The sequence below is a fragment of the Theropithecus gelada genome, chromosome 1 (assembly GCF_003255815.1).
Source record: "Theropithecus gelada isolate Dixy chromosome 1, Tgel_1.0, whole genome shotgun sequence".
Lineage (NCBI taxonomy): Eukaryota > Metazoa > Chordata > Mammalia > Primates > Cercopithecidae > Theropithecus > Theropithecus gelada.
The window spans coordinates 120,787,258-120,806,387 of NC_037668.1; the positions used below are offsets into that span (position 1 = coordinate 120,787,258).

The 19,130-nt window shown below is 39.9% G+C and overlaps 1 protein-coding gene across 2 annotated transcripts in view; it reads right to left on the minus strand.

Annotated features, from left to right (window-relative positions):
* The window catches only part of EVI5 (ecotropic viral integration site 5), a 279,600-nt gene that overhangs the window by 84,019 nt on the left and 176,451 nt on the right, over positions 1-19,130 (minus strand). For both annotated transcript variants that reach the window (XM_025357086.1, XM_025357079.1), the window contains 2 exons: positions 3,900-4,046; positions 1,630-1,725 (listed from right to left, as the gene is read on the minus strand). In XM_025357086.1, the coding sequence (XP_025212871.1) occupies positions 1,630-1,725; positions 3,900-4,046 (243 nt within the window). The remainder of the gene's footprint in view (positions 1-1,629; positions 1,726-3,899; positions 4,047-19,130) is intronic.

Consider the following 19,130-nt stretch of genomic DNA (forward strand, 5'->3'; position numbering starts at 1 on the left):
CTTTTTTCTATTTTTAATTTTTATTTTTAGTAAATATATTCTTTGAAACAGGGTCTTACTCTGTGGCCCAGGCTGGAGCGCAGTGGTGTGATCATGGCTTACTACAGCCTTGACCTCCCAGGCTCAGGCAACCCACCCACCTCAGCCTCCTGAGTAGCTAGGACTGGGACTATAGTGCACCACCAGGTCCAGCTAATTTTATTTTGTATTTTTTGTAGAGACAGAGTCTCACTTTGTTGGCCGGGTTGGTTTCAAACTCTTGGGCTCAAGTGATCTGCCCGCCTCAGTCTCCCAAAGTGCTGGGATTACAGGCATAAGCCATTGTGCCTGATGAACAAAAAATTTTTTTAAGTTAAAAAAAAATTAAGGCTGGGCACGGTGGCTCATGCTTGTAATCCAAGCACTGTGGGAGGCAGAGGTGGGCGGATCACTTAAGCCCAGGAGTTCGAAACCAGCCTGGCCAACAGAGTGAGACCTCATTGCTACTAAATAAATAAAAAAATAAGCTGGGCGTGGTCATGTGTGCCTGTAGTCCCAGGTACTGGGGAAGCTGATGAGGACTGCTTGAACCAGGAGTTGGAGTCTGCAGTGAGCTATGACTGTGCCACTAAACTCCGGCCTGGGCAACAGAGTGAGATCCTGTCTCAAAAAAAACAAAAACTAAAAAAAAAAAAAATTAAAACATTTGTGTTAAAAACTAAGATACAAACACACATATTAGCTTAGGCCTACACAGGGTCAGCACCACCAATATCACTATCTTCAACCTCCACATCTTGTCCCACTGGAAGGTCTTCAGGGACAGTAACACGCATGAAGCTGTCATCTCCTATGAAAACAATGCCTTCTGGAAAACCTCCTGAAGGATCTGAGACTGTCTTAGAGTTAACTGTTTTTTTGTATAAGTAGAAGTAGACTGTAAAATAGCAATAATAGTATAGCAAAACAACAAATAGTATAGTAAACATACGAACCAGTAACATAGTCATTTATTATCAAGTATTATGTGCTATACACAACTGTATGTACTATACTTTTATAAGAGTGGCAGTGCAGTGGGTTTGTTTATACCAGTCTCATCACAAACACATGAGTAATGTGTTGCACTATAACATAATGATGACTATAGTCACTAGAAAACAGGAATTTTTCAGCTTCATTATCATCCTGTGGGACCATCATCATATATGTTGTCTCACTGAAATGTCCTTATGCAGCATATGACTGTATTGTATGATTCCACTTACATGAGGTAACCAGAGTGGTCAAATTCATAGAGACAAAGTAGAATGGTGGTTTCCAGTTGCTGGTGGTTGCCAGTTGCTGGGGGAATGGGAAGTTAGTATTTAATGGGCAAAGAGGTTCAGTTAGGGAGGATGAAAAAGTTCTGGAAATGGATGGTGGTGATGGCTGCACAACAATGTCAAGTACACTTAATGCCACAGAACTGTATACTTTAAAATAGTAAGTGTTATGTCTATTTTACCACCATAAAAAAAATAAAGTTGGAAATGAATGATTATTGAAAAAAGAATCACAGTCATGAGGATAAAGACTAAGTTACTGTTCAGACAAAGAGGATAGAAGAAACCATATTTTTACATGTACTTTATTATTTTCATATGATACCTGGATTTCAAGCTCAGCAATGTGTTGTCGTAGTTCAGCCACAGCAGCTATGCTATCTGCTTCCCGGAGCCTCACAGCCATCACTTCTTCCTTATTCTAGTGTGGTAAACCAAACCAAAACAAAATAAACCAGGTGTGTTTGGAATTCAGATTTTAGAAAAGTAATAGGAGGCATAAACCATACATTAGTATTATCTAGCAGGGTCTAAGGCAGCATCCATAGTGAAACAATATGCTCACTGCATACAATGAAGCAGTGAGACACAAATGTTCACATCAAGTGGAATAAATAACAATTATAAATGGCCATATATCAATTCAAATTTTAAGTTTCGCCTACAAAGGAATTTGTGTGAAATTTATGAAAAAACTCTAGGGTTTTAGAGTGTTCTGCATTTTGAAACTGGAGTTCATAGGCTTGTAATATCTCAACTTTAAGGGAGAACATTCAAATTAAGTTGAGAGGGAAAATAACATTAATATTATAAATAATATCCACACATTTTACACAAAAAATAAAAAAGCTTTAATAATTATAAGTTAATCATAAGCTATAATCTTATAATACTAAACAAAAATGAATCAGATTTATATAATTCAAGGACTGGCATTCTTGAAAAATTAACTTTGTTCCTGAATCATTCCAACATAACAGGGTAAAATATACACATTTAATCAGAATGTACTAGGTGCTAGGGTAACAATACATTGGTCATTCTCAAAATCTGCAAAGGCATTATGAAAGATTGAATAAATTAACACACAGCTTAAACACGGGGGAGATATCAGAGTCTGCATCTGTAACATACTTCACAGAGGTATTAATGAACAATTAAAAATTAAATAAAATCCCTAATTAGTTCATAAAATCCTCTAATATTCTAAATCTGAGCCCATTACTTAGACAAGTTCAAAGAAAATTATTATTTTCAACAGTAAGTTCCTTAAAGATTTATTTCCAAAGAACACTTTACTTTTCTCAACAGGTACTAGGGCATTTGAGAAGCAATATTAAATCTAGTAACACCGTTATCAAAATATGTTTACGGAAAACTAACATCAATAATAAATAAAAGATTAAATTTAGTTATCGACAAGATGTCAACACAGACAATTTAGCATCATAAAAACTCAATCAGATATTGGTATGACAAATCAGATTGATACAACCTCATTTAATATTATTTTATTTATAAATTAGTTTAGTCATATCCTTCAAAAGTGACTGTGCTTTAGTATGAATTTCAGTACTGCCTACAGATTTCTGTCAGTATACATTGTAACAGCCATGCATATTTATAAGGATGTAATTTCATCTCTGGATTTCAGTGACACTGATAAACCATTCAAGCTTCACTCTTGGTTTTTAATGACACCAGAATAAGTTGATGGAATTACAGCTTTATATGTGCCATCAAAAGTCTTATTTCTTATACAATAATAAGGCTGGAATCTTTAAAGGGTATCATTCCTGCTATCTCACCATGGAAAGGTGGATGCCTAGTTTATTTTTTTAAAATCCCATAACTTGCCTTTAGTAATCCATTCTAATGCCGAGTCTACAGTCATTTCTTTAGTTATTTCTCACACACACACACACACACACACACACACACACACACAGAGCAAATCCTCCCTCCTCTCCTTCTATCTCCGTGCCTTTCCCCACTCTCTCACCACCGCTATACTGTAAATTTATTTCAGGAAAGAATGTACTTGCATTCAAATCCTTTTGATGCTTTTTGAATCCAAACACCTCACAAAAAAGTAAAAGTATATAACTGATTAAAATAATAATGGGTAATATACCCATTTTTGCCAACACACTGGTACATACACATTTCTCTTGCTCTCTAATCTATCCAGAAAACATGTATCAATGTTAACTGCCCACTAATAAGATAACAATCAAAGCAGAGGAGCCCTAAGCTCTCTAAATGATCCACCTTTTTTGATCAAGCCATTAAAAGCTCCGGTTTTAAAGGGTTACCAGTCAAAAGAAAAACTGTAAAGAGATACTAGTAAATGCCAATCCAGGAAATTAAATTAACCAAGGAAGTGACTGAAAATGTTTCTTGACTGAAATCCACCCCAGAAGCAAGATGAGCTAACCTGGTCTGACAGCAACTACCAAAACAAGTTCAGGAAAAGTAGAAAATAGGACACGCTTTTTTGTTTTGTTTTTAAGATAATCTAATCACAGTAAGACAAACACAAAAAAGGCATTATTATATTGACAAAAAACAAAATCAGTTAATTGACATATTTACCTTGCATTCAATCTCTGCTTGTTTGCGCTTTGCTTCACTTAACTGAGTAAGGAGTCCTTTGTTCTGTGCAGAAAGATACTGCACTTTCTCCTGTAGGCTAACCACCTCTTGTTCTGCTCTTCGAAGATGGTTACTATTGATCTGGTTCTAATAATCAGAAATATAAATACTCAGACTATAGTTACAAGATCTAAAAATTAAAAAAAATTACCTATCCATTTTATACCACAACACTATTAAAAATGTTACTAGTTATTAGGTCAGTGTTATTCAACAAATCAACTTTAAAAAATACGATAAAACTGCCTTTAAAATCAAGTCATCCAAAGGAATGCATACTGTCAATATTAGAAATTCTCATTATAGCTCAATATACCATTTATACAAAAAATAGCTGTAAACTATAAAAATGCTTATATACAACTTGAAGGCATTCCTTTCTAAGATTGGCAATGGGAGTACAAAGTGGATAGATAGAGGAATGGTGAGTTTAATTCCTCTTTCCAGTTCTGGAAAGAAAGCACAACCAGTCAAAAGGTACCATCATGCCTAGCGCAGTGGCTCATGCCTCTAATCCCAGCATTCAAGACCAAGGTGGGCAAATCACTTGTGGCCAGGAGTTTGGGACCAGCCTGGCCAAAATGGTGAAACCTGTCTCTACTAAAAATACAAAAATTAGTCGGGCGTGGTGGTACATGTCTGTAATCCCAGTTACTTGGGAGGCTGAGGCACAAGAATCACTTGAACCCAGGAAGTGGAGGCTGCAGTGAGCTGAGATCACGCAGCTGCACTCCAGCCTGGGTAACAACAAGACTCTGTCTCAAAAAGAAAAAAAAAAGGAAAGGAAAAAAAAAGGTACCATCACTATTTATTGGGCTGTAAACCTGATGTCACACAATATGGCCTATGTGTATTTCTACATGCTCTCAATGTCTAGCACAGTCTCTTTTGATGAAGCACAGATTTTGAATTCTGGTTTTAATATTTGGTCATTAAGCAAACAAGCTAATATCTCTGAGTCTCTATTTCCTTATTTGAAAAATGCACATAAAATACTTTCTATTCCTCATTTTGGTGTCTTCAGAATTAAATGAGATAATACGTGTAACAGGGCCTAATATGTAGCAATAAATCCTAGCTGTTTATTGTATTATAATTACAGAATGTGCTTAAAAAAACATATAGACCTTGAACTAACATGAGATAGTTTTCACACTCAGGTATGACCCAGCCTGAATTCTCTCAATCCTAAATTACTCTATCAGAGGCCTGAAAGAAACAGTAGGGACTTTCATAGCAGAAAGAAGTAAAAATCTAACTTCTCCTTTAACAGTTCTTAAACCTTGGCCAAGTTATTTAATCCTACCAAATTTCAGTAGAGATAGTATTACTTGCCTTTTGAGGCTACGTTGTGAAGATTAGATTATGAGAGAAAAGTTTATGAAAGCAGTCTCATACAATCATGTCATGTCATGTCATGTCATGTCATTTCATTTCATTTTTTTGAGACAGAGTCTCACTTTGCTGCCCAGGCAAGAGTGCAGTGGCATGACCTTTGCTCACTGCAACCTCCACCTCCTGGGTTCAAGTGATTCTCCTGCCTCAGCCTCCCAAGTAGCTGGGATTACAGGCATCCACCACTATGCCCGGCTAATTTTTGTATTTTAGCAGAGACAGGATTTCACCATGTTGACCAGGCAGATCTTGAACTCCTAACCTCAAGTAATCCACCTGCCTCAGCCTCCCAAAGTGCTGGGAGATTACAGGCGTGAGCCACTGCACCCAGGAAATTTTAGATACTTAATAAATGTTCAGTTGTTGCCATTATTATACCTACTTTACCTCACCCTATGAAAAAGACCCTGCCTCTAGTTTTAATGAAAAAATGTAGGTCATCTAACAGATGTAAACTCCAAAATGTTCAACCACTTACAACTTTCTTTATCTTTACTTTTACTTATCTTCCTGTAACACATACTGTAGTCTTTCTCATTCTTTTTTTTTTTTTTTTTTTTTAAGATATCATCTCACAGGAGCTTGCTGTGTTGCCCAGGCTAGAGAACAGAGGCACAATCATAGCTCACTTGTAGCTTCAATCTTCCAGGCTCAAGCTATCCTCCCACCTCGGCCTCCTGAATAGCTGGGACCACAGGCATGTGCTGCCACGCCCAGATAATTTTTTTAATTTTTAGTAGAGATGAGGTCTTGCTATGTTGCTCAGGCCAGCCTTGAACTCCTGAACTCAAGTGATCCTTCCATCTTGGTCTCCCAAAATCCTGCAATCACAGGCAGGAGTCACTGCACCTGGCCTCTTTCTCATTTTGAATCAACAAATAAGTCTGTCTACAAAATTAAGTAAACTTCTTAGCACTGTATTCAAAATGTATCACAGCCTCTTTTTACTGTCTTACCTGCTACCATCAAAACAAATAACTACACTTCAGAGGGACACATCTTTGACGTAAGCTGCAAATAATTTCCACAGATAAAACCCCTCCCTGCATCCCTGAACACAAGACCATAATTCCACATTATGGTTGATAAATAATACACATGAAACCCAATTATTGACCATGAGTGAGAGACAGCAGAAAAAAATATATTTTAAGAACTCTAAAGATAAAAAATTATAGGACTTTATATAACATAGGTTATGTTTAAAATTACAATATTAATGACATAAAAGGAAGATGCCAAAACATAAGCAAAGAACAAGTCACTATCAAAAAAAATTAAGCAAATCAGAAAAATAACCAAAGAAAATTTCTATAAATACAGCCACTGAATTCAATGAATGGGTTAGACTGGAGATTAGCTGTACTGAAGAAATAATTAGTGTCCCAGAAGAGGTCATTAGACAGAAAAGAGAATAAGGTCCAAAATAGGTCCAAACCTAATAGGGGTTGCAGGATAAATAGTAAAAAAAAGTGAGATACGATGGTTTAAGAGATGGTAATAGCTGAGAACTTTTTACAATTTAAGAAACAAAAGATATAAATCTACACTTTAGGAAACACGATTAGTTCCAACCAGGATAAAAACAAATAAATCCCTACCAAGATACACTGTAACAAAACTTAGAATGCTAAAGAGGCAAATCAAGGGAAAAACTGAGACCTATAAAGGAAGGGTAATGAAATGTCTAGCAGATATTTCAACAGCAAAAATTCATAATGCTTAAAAAAGAAATTTCACCCTATAGTAGTATACTGAGCTAAACTATCACACAAGAAAAAAGTAAATTTACTTTAAGAAAGTGGGTCGGGTGCAGTGGCTCACACCTGTAATCCCAGCACTTTGGGAGGCTGAGGCAGGCAGATCACAAGGTCAGGAGATCGAAACCATCCTGGCTAACACGGTGAAACCCTGTCTCTACTAAAAATACAAAAAAAAAAAAAAAAAAATTAGTCAGACATGGTGGTGGGCGCCTGTAGTCCCAGCTACTCAGGAGGCTGAGGCAGAAGAATTGCTTGAACCTGGGAAGCGGAAGTTGCAGCGAGCCGAGATCATTCCACTCCATCTCAAAAAAAAAAGGAAAAGAAAAAAAGCCAGCCAAACTCTAAGTTCAACCCCAGAGCCTCCCAGGAGAGTTGCAATGGGATTTAAGCACTTTCTCACCTGGGGCAGAGCAGATGCAGCCACAAGCTAAGAATGATACAGCTAGAATAAATATCAAACTGGTGGAAGCTAAGTATTGGCTGGCTAGACAGTGTGGAGGCTCAGGAGGCAGCAGACTTAGAGCCTAAGTTCATAAACTCTTGCACACTTTTCTTCAGGTACTCCAACAGGTACACACAAAAAAGACTGGTGAGAGTGTTGAGAAAAAAACCTTCATGATACAGGACTCAGGAAGGGGAACAGCAGTCACTATGGGAAGGTGCTAAACTTTGCCTGTCTCCTCTAGGGAATATATGCTTTAATCTGTGTGGATCAGGGCCAACTATTGTCTTTGGGGCACTGGTGAAAGCCACTGCATCTTAGGGAAGGGCAGAACTGCGTTTTGTGCCTAGGACTACATCTAGGGGTAGGCAGGAGCACTAAAGACCAAATGCACCAGATCAAAGGACATAATGAAGCCTAAGACTGAATTTATTTATTTTTTACTTTATTTATTTATTTTTTTCACGGAGTTTCACTCTTGTTGCCCAGGCTGGAGTGCAATGGTGCGACCTTGGCTCACTGCAACCTCTGCCTCCCAGATTCAAGTGATTCTCCTGTCTCAGCCTCCCAAGTAGCTGGGATTACAGGTGTACACCACCACGTCTGGCTAATTTTTGTATTTTTAGTAGAGACGGGGTTTCACCATGCTGGCCTCGAACTCCTGACCTCAGGTGATCCACCCACCTCAGCCTCCCAAAGTGCTGGGGTTACAGGTGTGAGCCACCATGCCCGGCCATTTCTTTTTTTTAATTTAGAAACAGGATCTTGCTTTGTGGTTTAGGCTGGAGTGGCTTAGGCTGGACCGCAGTGGTGTTATAGTTCACTACAGCCTCAAACTCCTGGGCTCAAGCGATCCTCCCACCTCGGCCTCTCAAGTAGCTGGGACTACAGGCACATACTACCACGCCTGGTTGATTTTTAAAAATTTTTATATGAGACAAGGTCTCACTATGTTGCCCAGGCTGGTCTCAAGCTCCTGGCCTCAAGTGATCCTCCTGCCTGGGCCTCCCAAAGTCCTGGGGATTATAGGCATTAGCCACTGTGCCTGTCTAAGACTGAGACTTCATCAGAACAACAGAAAACACTGTTGCCCCTCCAACTCTTCTGTAATAAGTAACAAATGGAATACTGCTGAAGACAGACCCTTTTAAAGTGTTATGCAAAGGGAAGACCTAAAGACACAAAATCCCTCTGGCAAACCAGCTCCTACTCTAAAAATAAGGTATTGCTAAGGGAATTTGAAGCCTGTGGTGCACTGATGATAACCACAGAAACAACAAACCTCAAAGTCAGCCCATCTCTGGACTATATTAACTGCAATCTCCCACATTAAAGGCCTAGCAGAAGGAAAAATGTGCCCATTTCCAGGAAGAAAAACTATTTGACTTAGTCCGCAGTCCTACACAAGCTATCCAGCCTTCAACAAAAAAAATTACAAAGCGGGGCCGGGCGCGGTGGCTCAAGCCTGTAATCCCAGCACTTTGGGAGGCCAAGACGGGCGGATCATGAGGTCAGGAGATCGAGACCATCCTGGCTAACATGGTGAAACCTCGTCTCTACTAAAAAATACAGAAAACTAGCCAGGCAAGGTGGCGGGCGCCTGTAGTCCCAGCTACTCGGGAGGCTGAGGCAGGAGAATGGCCTAAACCCGGGAGGCGGAGCTTGCAGTGAGCTGAGATCTAGCCACTGCACGCCAGCCTCGGCGACAGAGCAAGACTCCGTCTCAAAAAAAAAAAAAAAATTACAAAGCATAGCAAAAGGCAAGGAAAAACAAAGCACTCCCAAGAGACAAAGCAATCAACAGAACCAGCATTACATATGACACAGATGTTAAAAATATCTGTGATGGTTAATACTGAGTGTCAACTTGATTGGATCGAAGGATACAAAGTATTGATCCCGTGTGTATCTGTGAGGGTGTTGCCAAAAGAGATTAACATTTGAGTCAGTGGGATGGGAAAGGCAGATCCACCCTTAATCTGGTGGGCACAATCTAATCAGCTGCCAGCCAATATAAAGCAGGCAGAAAAATGTGAAAAGGAGAGACTGGCCCAGCCTCCCAGCCTACATCTTTGTCCCATGCTGGATGCTTCCTGCCCTCCACCATCAGACTTCAAGTTCTTCAGTTTTGGAACTCAGACTGGCTTTTCTTGCTCCCCATCTTGCAGATGGCCTATTGTGGGACCTTGCCATCGTGTAAGTTAATACTTAATAAACTCCTATATACATATATATGTATATATAGGAGTTATATATATGTGCATTTATATATAACATACATATTATATAACATTATATAACATATTACATATGTTTTATATATATATATATTATTGCTGTATATATCCTATTAGTTCTGTCCCTCCAGAGAACCCTGACTAATACAGATATTGGTACCAGGAGTGGTTCTAGAGGAACAGAATATTAAGGTTGGAGTTATTTCATTGGTTTGGGGGTTTCTGGAGTTGGCTACTTAATATGATTAGACCCAAAAATGCTACTTCTAATAGTATGAAGCACACTGATACTTCTTGGCATGAACTGTTTAGAGTTATGCAAAATAAGTGCATTTGACACTCCTGATTTACTATTTGTGAGAGGCAAGCAATTTAGTGACTCTATACATAATACCGTTCACTATATGTGGAGAACCAAGGGATGTAATGAAGTTGGTTGGTTGCTCCTGAGTTCACTGGACAAAGTGATGAAAGAAAATGATGAACTCAGGGATTCTGTCTCCCAGCTTCAGAAGCAGATACTAAGCCTCAAATCTGCTAAGACTGCCTTGAATGAGAGTAGACAGTCACAAGCTCTTCATGAGAGTGGCTGACCTGCAACGAAAGATGCATGCACAGCCTTGTCAGGTGTCTACTGTTAAAGTGAAGGCATTGATTGGAAAACAATGGGACCCTAAAACTTGGAATGGGGATGTGTGGGAGGACCCTGATGAAGCTGGGGACACTGAGTTTGTAAACTCAGATGAACCTTTTTTTATCAGAAGGAACAGCTTCCCCATCCCTAGTAGTAGTAACAACCCCTTCCCGACCCATGCTGCCATCAGCCTTTCCACCTTGGTCTGAGGAAATGAACCCTGCACTGCCTGAGGCAACATTGATGCCCTCCCCTGAGGAAGTTGCCAGGCAAGATAATGTTGATTCTTCTCAGGAGCCACCCCCAACACCTGTTTGCTTCTAGACCTATAGCTAGGTTAAAGTCTCAGTGGGCCCCTAGAGGTGAGGTTGACAGTGTGACCCATGAGGTGTGCTACATTTGAAAAAAAAATGTTTGAGTTCTCTAATTTATATAAACAGAAATCTGGAAAACAGGCCATGGGAATGGATATTAAGGGTATGGGATAATGGTGAAAGGAACACAGAGTTGGATCAGGCTGAATTTATTGATTTGGACCCACTAAGTAGGGACTCAGCATTTAATGTTGCAACTCTGGGGGTTAAAAAAGGTTCTAATAGTTATTTTCTTGGCTGAAAGATGGATTAGAAGATGGCTCACAGTGAGTGAGCTGGAAACTCCTGATCTCCCTTGGGTTTTTTTTTTGAGACGGAATCTCGCTCTGTCGCCCAGGCTGGAGTGCAGTGGCCAGATCTTGGTTCACTGCAAGCTCTACCTCCCGGGTTTACACCATTCTCCTGTCTCAGCCTCCTGAGTAGCTGGGACTACAGGCGCCCACCACCTCGCCCGGCTAGTTTTTTGTATTTTTTTAGTAGAGACGGCGTTTCACTGTGTTAGCCAGGATGGTCTCGATCTCCTGACCTCGTGATCCGCCCGTCTTGGCCTCCCAAAGTGCTGGGATTACAGGCTTGAGCCACCACGCCCGGCCTCTCCCTTGGTTTAATGTAGAGGATGGGATCCAAAGGTTTAGGGAGATTGGGATGGTGGAGTGGATTAGTCACTTTAGACCTACTCATCTCAGCTGGGAGGGTCCAGAAGACATACTCTTGACCAATGCCTTTTGAAATAGATTTGTGAGGGCAGCACCTGTATCTTTGAAGAGCCCTGTAATTGCTCTTCGCAGTATGTCAGATCTAACGGTGGGAACTGCAGTTACTCAACTACAAAATTTAAATACAAAGGGAATAATTGAATCCCAAGGTGGCAGCGGCCAAGTGACAGTACTTAACCATCAACGGCAAGGTGGACGTAGCTACTGTAATGAACAGCAGCGGCAAAGGGGCAATCAAAATAGTCTGACTTGTTTAGAACTCTGGTATTGGCTAATTAATCATGGTGTTCCTAGAAGTGAAATTGATAGGAAGCCTGCAGGATTCCTACTTAATTTATACAAGCAGAAAACTTCTAGGTCGAATGGACAAAATACTAATTTGAATTACAAAAACAGAGATTCATGGCCCCTACAGGTGAGTCACAGCAGAGACCTCTAGGATTTTGGAGCGAGACCCTGCCATCTTCTGCAGACAACTACTCTCCTTTTGAGAGACAGCTGCTGGACTGTTATTGGGCTTTGGTGGAAACTGAACCATGGTTCATCATAGTCACGAACTGACTATGGGTCATCAAGTCACCATGCGACCTGAACTGTATATCATGAACTGGGTACTTTCTGACCCATCTAGTCATAAAGTGGGCTGTGCACAGCAGCACTCCATCATCAAATGGAAGTGGTATACACGTGATTAGGCCTGAGCAGGTCCTGAAGGGACAAGTAAATTCCATGAGGAAGTAGCTCAAATGCCCATGGTCTCCACTCCTGCCATCCTGTCTTCTCTCCCCCAGCCTGCACTGATGGCCTCATGGGGAGTTCCCTACGATCAGCTGACAGAGGAAGAGAAGACCAGGGCCTGGTTCACAGATGTTTCTGCACGATATGCAGGAACCACCTGAAAGTGGACAGCCACAGCACTACAGCCCCTTTCTAGGACATCCCTGAAGGACAGCGGTGAAGGTAAATCTTCCCACTGGGCAGAACTTTGAGCAGTGCACCTGGCTATGCACTTTGCATGGAAGGATAACTGGCCAGATGTGCGAGTATACAATGATTCATGTAGCTGATGGTTTGGCTGGTTGGTCAGGGACTTGGAAGAAGCATGATTGGAAAATTGGAGACAAAGAAATCTGGGGAAGAGGTAAGTGGATGGACTTCTCTGAGTGGCCAAAAACTGTGAAGACATTTGTATCCCATGTGAGTGCCCACCAACGGGTGACCTCAGCAGAGGAGGAGTTTAATAATTGAGTGGATAGGATGACCCCTTCTGAGGACACCCCTCAGTTTCTTTTCCCAGCCACCCACTGTCGCCCAATAAGCCCATGAACAAAGTGGCCATGGTGGCACGGATGGAGGTTACACATGCTCTCAGCAACATGGACTTCCACTCACCAAGGCTGAACTGGCTACAGCCACTGCTGAGTGCCCAACTTGCCAGCATCAGAGACCAACAAGCCCTTGATATGGCACCATTCCTTAGGGTGATCAGCTAGCTACCCGGTGGCAGGTTGATTATATTGGACCTCTTCCATCATGGAAAGGGCAGAGGTTTGTCCTCACTGGAACAGACACTTACTCTGGATATGGGTTTACCTATCCTGCACGTAATGCTTCTGCCGAGACTACCATCTGTTGACTCACGGAATGCCTTAACCACTATCATGGTATTCCACACAGCATTGCCTCTGACCAAGGCACTCACTTTATGGCCAAAGAAGTGTGGCAGTGGGCTCACGTTTATGGAATTCACTGATCTTACCATGTTCCCCATCATCCTGAAGCAGCTGGATGGATAGAATGGTGGAATGGCCTTTTGAAGTCACAATTACAATGTCAACTAGGTGACAACACTTTGCAGGGCTGGGCCAAAGGTCTCCAGAAGGCCGTGTATGCTCTGAATCAGCATCCAATATATGGTACTGTTTCTCCCATAGCCAGGATTCATGGGTCCAGGAATCAAGGGGTGGAAGTAGAAGTGGCACCACTCACCATCACCCCTAGTGATCCACTAGCAAAATTTTTGCTTCCTATTCCCTCAACATTAATTCTGCTGGCCTACAGGTCTTAGTTCCAGAGTGAGGAACGCTACCACCAGAAGACACAACAACAACTCCATTAAACTGGAAGTTAAGATTGCCACCTGGACATTTTGGGCTCCTGCTACCTTTAAGTCAACAGGTTAAGAAAGGAGTTACAGTGTTGGCTGGGATGACTGACCCAGACAATCAAGACGAAATCAGCCTACTACTGCACAACAGAGGTAAGGAAGAGTATGCATGGAATACAGGAGATCCATCAGGGCATCTTAGTATTACCATGCCCTGTGATTCAGGTCAACGGGAAACTACAACATCCCAATCCAGGCAGGAATACAAATGGCCCAGACCCCTCAGGAATGAAGGTTTGGGTCACTCCACCAGGAAAAAAAACACAACCTGCTGAGCTGCTTGCTGAAAGCAAAGGGAATACAGAATGGGTAACAGAAGGCAGTCATCAATACCAGATACCACTACGTGACCAGCTGCAGAAACAAGGACTGTAATAGTCATGAGTATTTCCTCCTTTTGTTAAAATCATGTTTGTGTATGTATATTTGTACTAAGAAAATATATTTTATCATGTGACACAAGATTTATTGACTTCATATCAGCATTTAAGTATTGTTAACTTTATGTAATAGTTTTTGAGTCGGGGATTGGTGCATTTCCGGTTGTACAAAGGATAGCTGTATTACGTTAGGTGTAATTATTACCGCATTATTGTCTTTATTTGAAGATTATGTATGATCTCAGGAGATGTGCATAGGTTCAAGTTGACAAAAGACGGACTTGTGATGGTTAATATTGAGTTAATATCCAAGATCAATACAAAGTATTGATCCTCGGTGTGTCTGTGAGGGTGTTGCCAAAAGAGATTAACATTTGAGTCAGTGGGCTGGGGAAGGTAGATCCACCCTTATCTGATGGGCACAATCTAATCAGCTGCCAGCGGATATAAGGCAGGCAGAAAAATGTGAAAAAGAGAGACTGGCCCAGCCTATATATTTCCCCCATGCTGGATGCTTCCTGTCCTCGAACACTGGACTTCAAGCTCTTCAGTTTTGGGACTTGGACTGGCTCTCCTTGCTCTTCAGCTTATAAACAGCCTATTGTGGGACCTTGTGATCGTGTAAGTTAATACTTTAAATAAACTCCCCTTTATATATATATATCCTATTAGTTCTGTCCCTTTAGAGAACCCTGACTAATACAATAGCTGACAGAGAATTTAAAATAACTGTGATTACTATACTAAAGGCTCTAAGGTAAAGGTGAAAATCATATAAGATTAGACAGGTAATATCAGCAGAAAAATGAAAACTGTGAGTCAAAAAGAAAAGCTAGAGATGGGCTGGGCACAGTGGTTCGTGGCTGTAATCCTAGCACTTTGGGGAGGCTGAGGTGGGAGGATCACTGGGCTCAGGAGTTCGAGACCAGCCTGGGCAACACAGTGAGACCCTTTCTCTTTGAAAAAAAAATTTTTTTTTTAAAGAAAGGCTAGAAATGAAAAATGGTAACAGATGTAAAGAATGCCTTCAGTGGCTCATCAAACAACTCCACAAAGCAATGGAAAGAATGAGTGAACTTAATAACTTGTCAGCAAAAATGTTTTAGTCAATGGAAACTGAAAACAGAAAGAGAAAAATAATAGGGACAAAAAGAACAGAGCAACAAAGAGTTGTCAGACAACCTTGAACAATCTAACATATGTATAATTGAAACCCCTGAAGAAGAGAGCGTGAGAAGAAATACTTGAAGAAATAACAACCAAGGGCCGGGCATGGTGGCTCACGCCTGTAATCCCAGAACTTTGGGAGGCCGAGACCAGCGGATCACCTAAGGTCAGGAGTTTGAGACCAGTCTGACCAACAGGGAGAAACCCCGTCTGTACTAAAAATACAAAATTAGCCAGGCTTGGTGTCACATGCCTGTAATCCCAGTTACTTCGGAGGCTGAGGCAGGAGAATGGCTTGAACCCAGGGGGCAGAGGTTGTAGTAAGCCGAGATCACGCCATTGCACTCTAGCCTGGGCAACGGGAGTGAAACTTCATCTTTAAAAAAAAAAGAAAAAGAAATAACAACCAAGAATTTTCCAAAATTTATGGCATACACAAATCTATAAATCAAAGAAACTCAGAGAAAAAAAAAAAACAGATCTAGGTATATCATATTCAACCTGCTATAAAGAGAAAAGCTTGAAAGCAACTAGAGGAAAAAGTACGTTACATGTTGAGGAACAAAAATAAGAATTACAACACAGTGCTGGCTGGCATGGTTTCTGACAAGAAGATAGTAGAGTGATTTAAAGTTTTATAAGAAAAAAACTGTCAAGGCAGAATTCAATATCCTGCAAATATATCTTTTAAAATTGAAGAAATAAACATTTTCTCAAACAAAAACCAGCACTAAAGAAAATGATAAAAGAAATTCTTACAGCAGAAAAAATAAGATACCAGACAGAAACATGGATCTGCACAGACTGCTGAAACAGAATATCTTGAAGGAAAAACACATTTCATTAAAAGTTTTTCAATTTCTATGAAAGATAACTTTAATGCAAAATTAGTAGTATATATGTTTGGACAATATGTAAAATGTATGACAATTTCACAAAAGAGGTAGAAAGATTTGAAAATACACTGTTGAAAGAGCCTTAGATTACACATGAAGTGTAATATTTATTCATTTATTATTTATAACTTATTATTTGAAGGTACACTCTATTTATTGTAAAACCTAGAACAACCACTAAAAAAACTCTTGAAAGATGTATAAATAAATAAATCAAATGTGAAGATAAAAATGGAATCACAATAAATATCTAATAAATCCAAGAGAAGGTAGAAAAAAAATAAAGAAACAAAGAACAGACAGAATAAACAAAATAGCTAGCAAGGTGACAGATATCCATCCAAATAAAATCACAAAACTGAGACCAAACATGATGGTAAAAGAAACTATGAGACTAAATGGTTTTTAGTTTTTAGTTTTTTTTGTTTTTCTTTGAGGTGGAGTCTTGCTCTGTCACCCAGACTGGAGTACAGTGGCGTGATCCTGGCTCACTGCTGCAACCTCCACCTACTGGGTTCAACCGATTCTCCTGCCTCAGCCTCCCGAATAGCTGGGACTACAGGCATGTGCCACCACGCCCGGCTAATTTTTTTGTATTTTTAGTAGAGATGGGGTTTCACCATGTTGGCCAGGCTGGTTTCAAACTCCTGACCTCAGGTGATCCACCTGCCTTCGCCTCCCAAAATGTTGGGATTACATGCTTTAGCTACTGCACCCAGCCAGTTTTTATAGCTTTATTGAGATACAGTTCACATATTATAAAATTGACCTCCCTCAAGTATACATATATTCAGTAGTTTTTAGCCTATTGAGAGTTGAACAATCATTTATCAGACTGTATTTTTAAAAGTAACCAACTATATGCTGTTTATCAGAGATAAAAACACATACAAACAAATTAAGATGGGAAAAAATATAGTACAACTTATCTTAAGAAATCTAAATCTAGGCAGGGCGCGGCGGCTCACACCTGTAATCCCAGCACTTTGGGAGGCGGAGGTGGGCGGATCACAAGGTCAGGAGTTCAAGACTAGCCTGGCCAGCATGGTGAAACCCCATCTCTACTAAAAATACAAAAATTAGCCGGGCACGGTGGTGGCCGCCTGTAATCCCAATTACTCAGGAGGCTGAGGCAGGAGAATAGCCTGAACCCAGGAGGCAGAGGTTGCAGTGAGCCGAGATCCGGCCACTACACTCCAGCCTGGGAGACAGAGCAAGACTCCATCTTAAAAAAAAAAACAAAAAACAAAAAAAAAAACTAAATCTAAAATATTAAAAACCTGAATCGAGCAATGGGAATGTGTTGTATCTCTGTGTATGTGATCTCCATCACAAATATGTTTTTAGTATTTTGATAACTATACCTCAATAAAAGTGGCTGGGATTTATGCATTAAAAAATATTATTTTAAGAAGGGGTCTACTGCCAACAGTGTTGATGGCAGAGACAAACACAAAAATGATAAGAACCTTTGTACTTAAGAAACTCTTGAAGATATACACAAGGAAACCTAAGCAAGAATGTTCAGAGTAGCACTGTTCGCAAGAGCAAAAAGGAGAGTGGATCAATAAATTGAGGTATAGTCACTGACAGACTTTTCTAAAAGTCCTTAAAATGACAGAACTGGAGTTACATGTATAAACATGGACAAATTTCTTAATCTAAATGGTGGATACATGAGTGTTTGATATAATACTCTTTAGATTACTATACATCACCACCATTACACCATACGATTTTTTTTGTTTTGGTTTTTTTTCATTTATCAATGTGAAAATTTCATGGATCATCACCAGTCCAAATACTGGCTGGCATTTAGGAACCAGTGCTTCATACCATCCTGCTTCCAGCAAAATCCATCCAAAATCACACTTATTAGTCAGCGACAGTATTAGGCACAACACAAATTCCTTAGGAAACCTTTCTCCAAACCACCTAGTTGAAATTAATTTTCCCCTCTTAGTCTCCATATAATTCCTGTCTAACTCTCTACTTACCAAATTTCTGAGTTATATTAAATACTGTCTGTGCATACCTGATTTCCCAAGTGTAAGTCCTTTAACGGCTGAGGCAGTGCTTTGTGTTTCACAAGTTCTCAAAACCATGTCTGTTGGATTTGATTTATTCACCTCTACCCACTGTGAAATAAATCCTCAACAATGGCTCAAAAGCTGTGTTTTCATCTTTAGTATCTATACTAAAATAAAATCTGATTACAAAAATAAAACTTCCCATTGTAAAACTTAAGACTTCTACTATTCATAATCTCAAGTGTACCTCTTCCTATTTTAATTATACCGAATAAAATAATGCATGGAAAGTATTTTATATAGAATAATACAAGAAAAATATAAGAAAATAACTTTGAACAATGTTCAAAAAAAACAAGATATATTTATTTTGAAGAAATTACATATTCATGTTACCATGTTTGAGATTATGATCATTTTGCACACTGGAATACAGAATGATGTATGAGTTAACTATGCCCCCTACTGACTGAATAAATACTTTAAAAACATTCACAGAGTATAAGAATATGGTCCAAACAAATGTACCACATGAAAACCAAATGTGCCTTTACCATGCAAATGGGTTTCATAAAAAGACCTTGGCAGATCTTAAATATATTTAAGATAGAATTTATTGGAGAGAAGAGAGACCTGAGAAGAAAGAAGGGCAATTTTAGAATTTACTGCCCAGGGTCACCACATTAAACAACTTTAGGAAGCATCATTCACATTATAGTATACATCAGTGGTTCCCAACTGGGGCAATTTTGCCCCCCAGGGGACATCTGGCAATGTATGTGGAAACATTTTTGGTCGTCACAACCTGGGATAGGAGAGACGTTACTGGCAACTAGTGGGTAGAGGCCAGGGATGCTGCTAAACATCTACAACGCACGGACCAGCTCCGTAAAACAAAGTATCTTCTAGCCAAAAATGTTAAAAGTGTTGAGGTTGAAAACTTTTGCTCTACATAGTGTTCCTTCTCAAG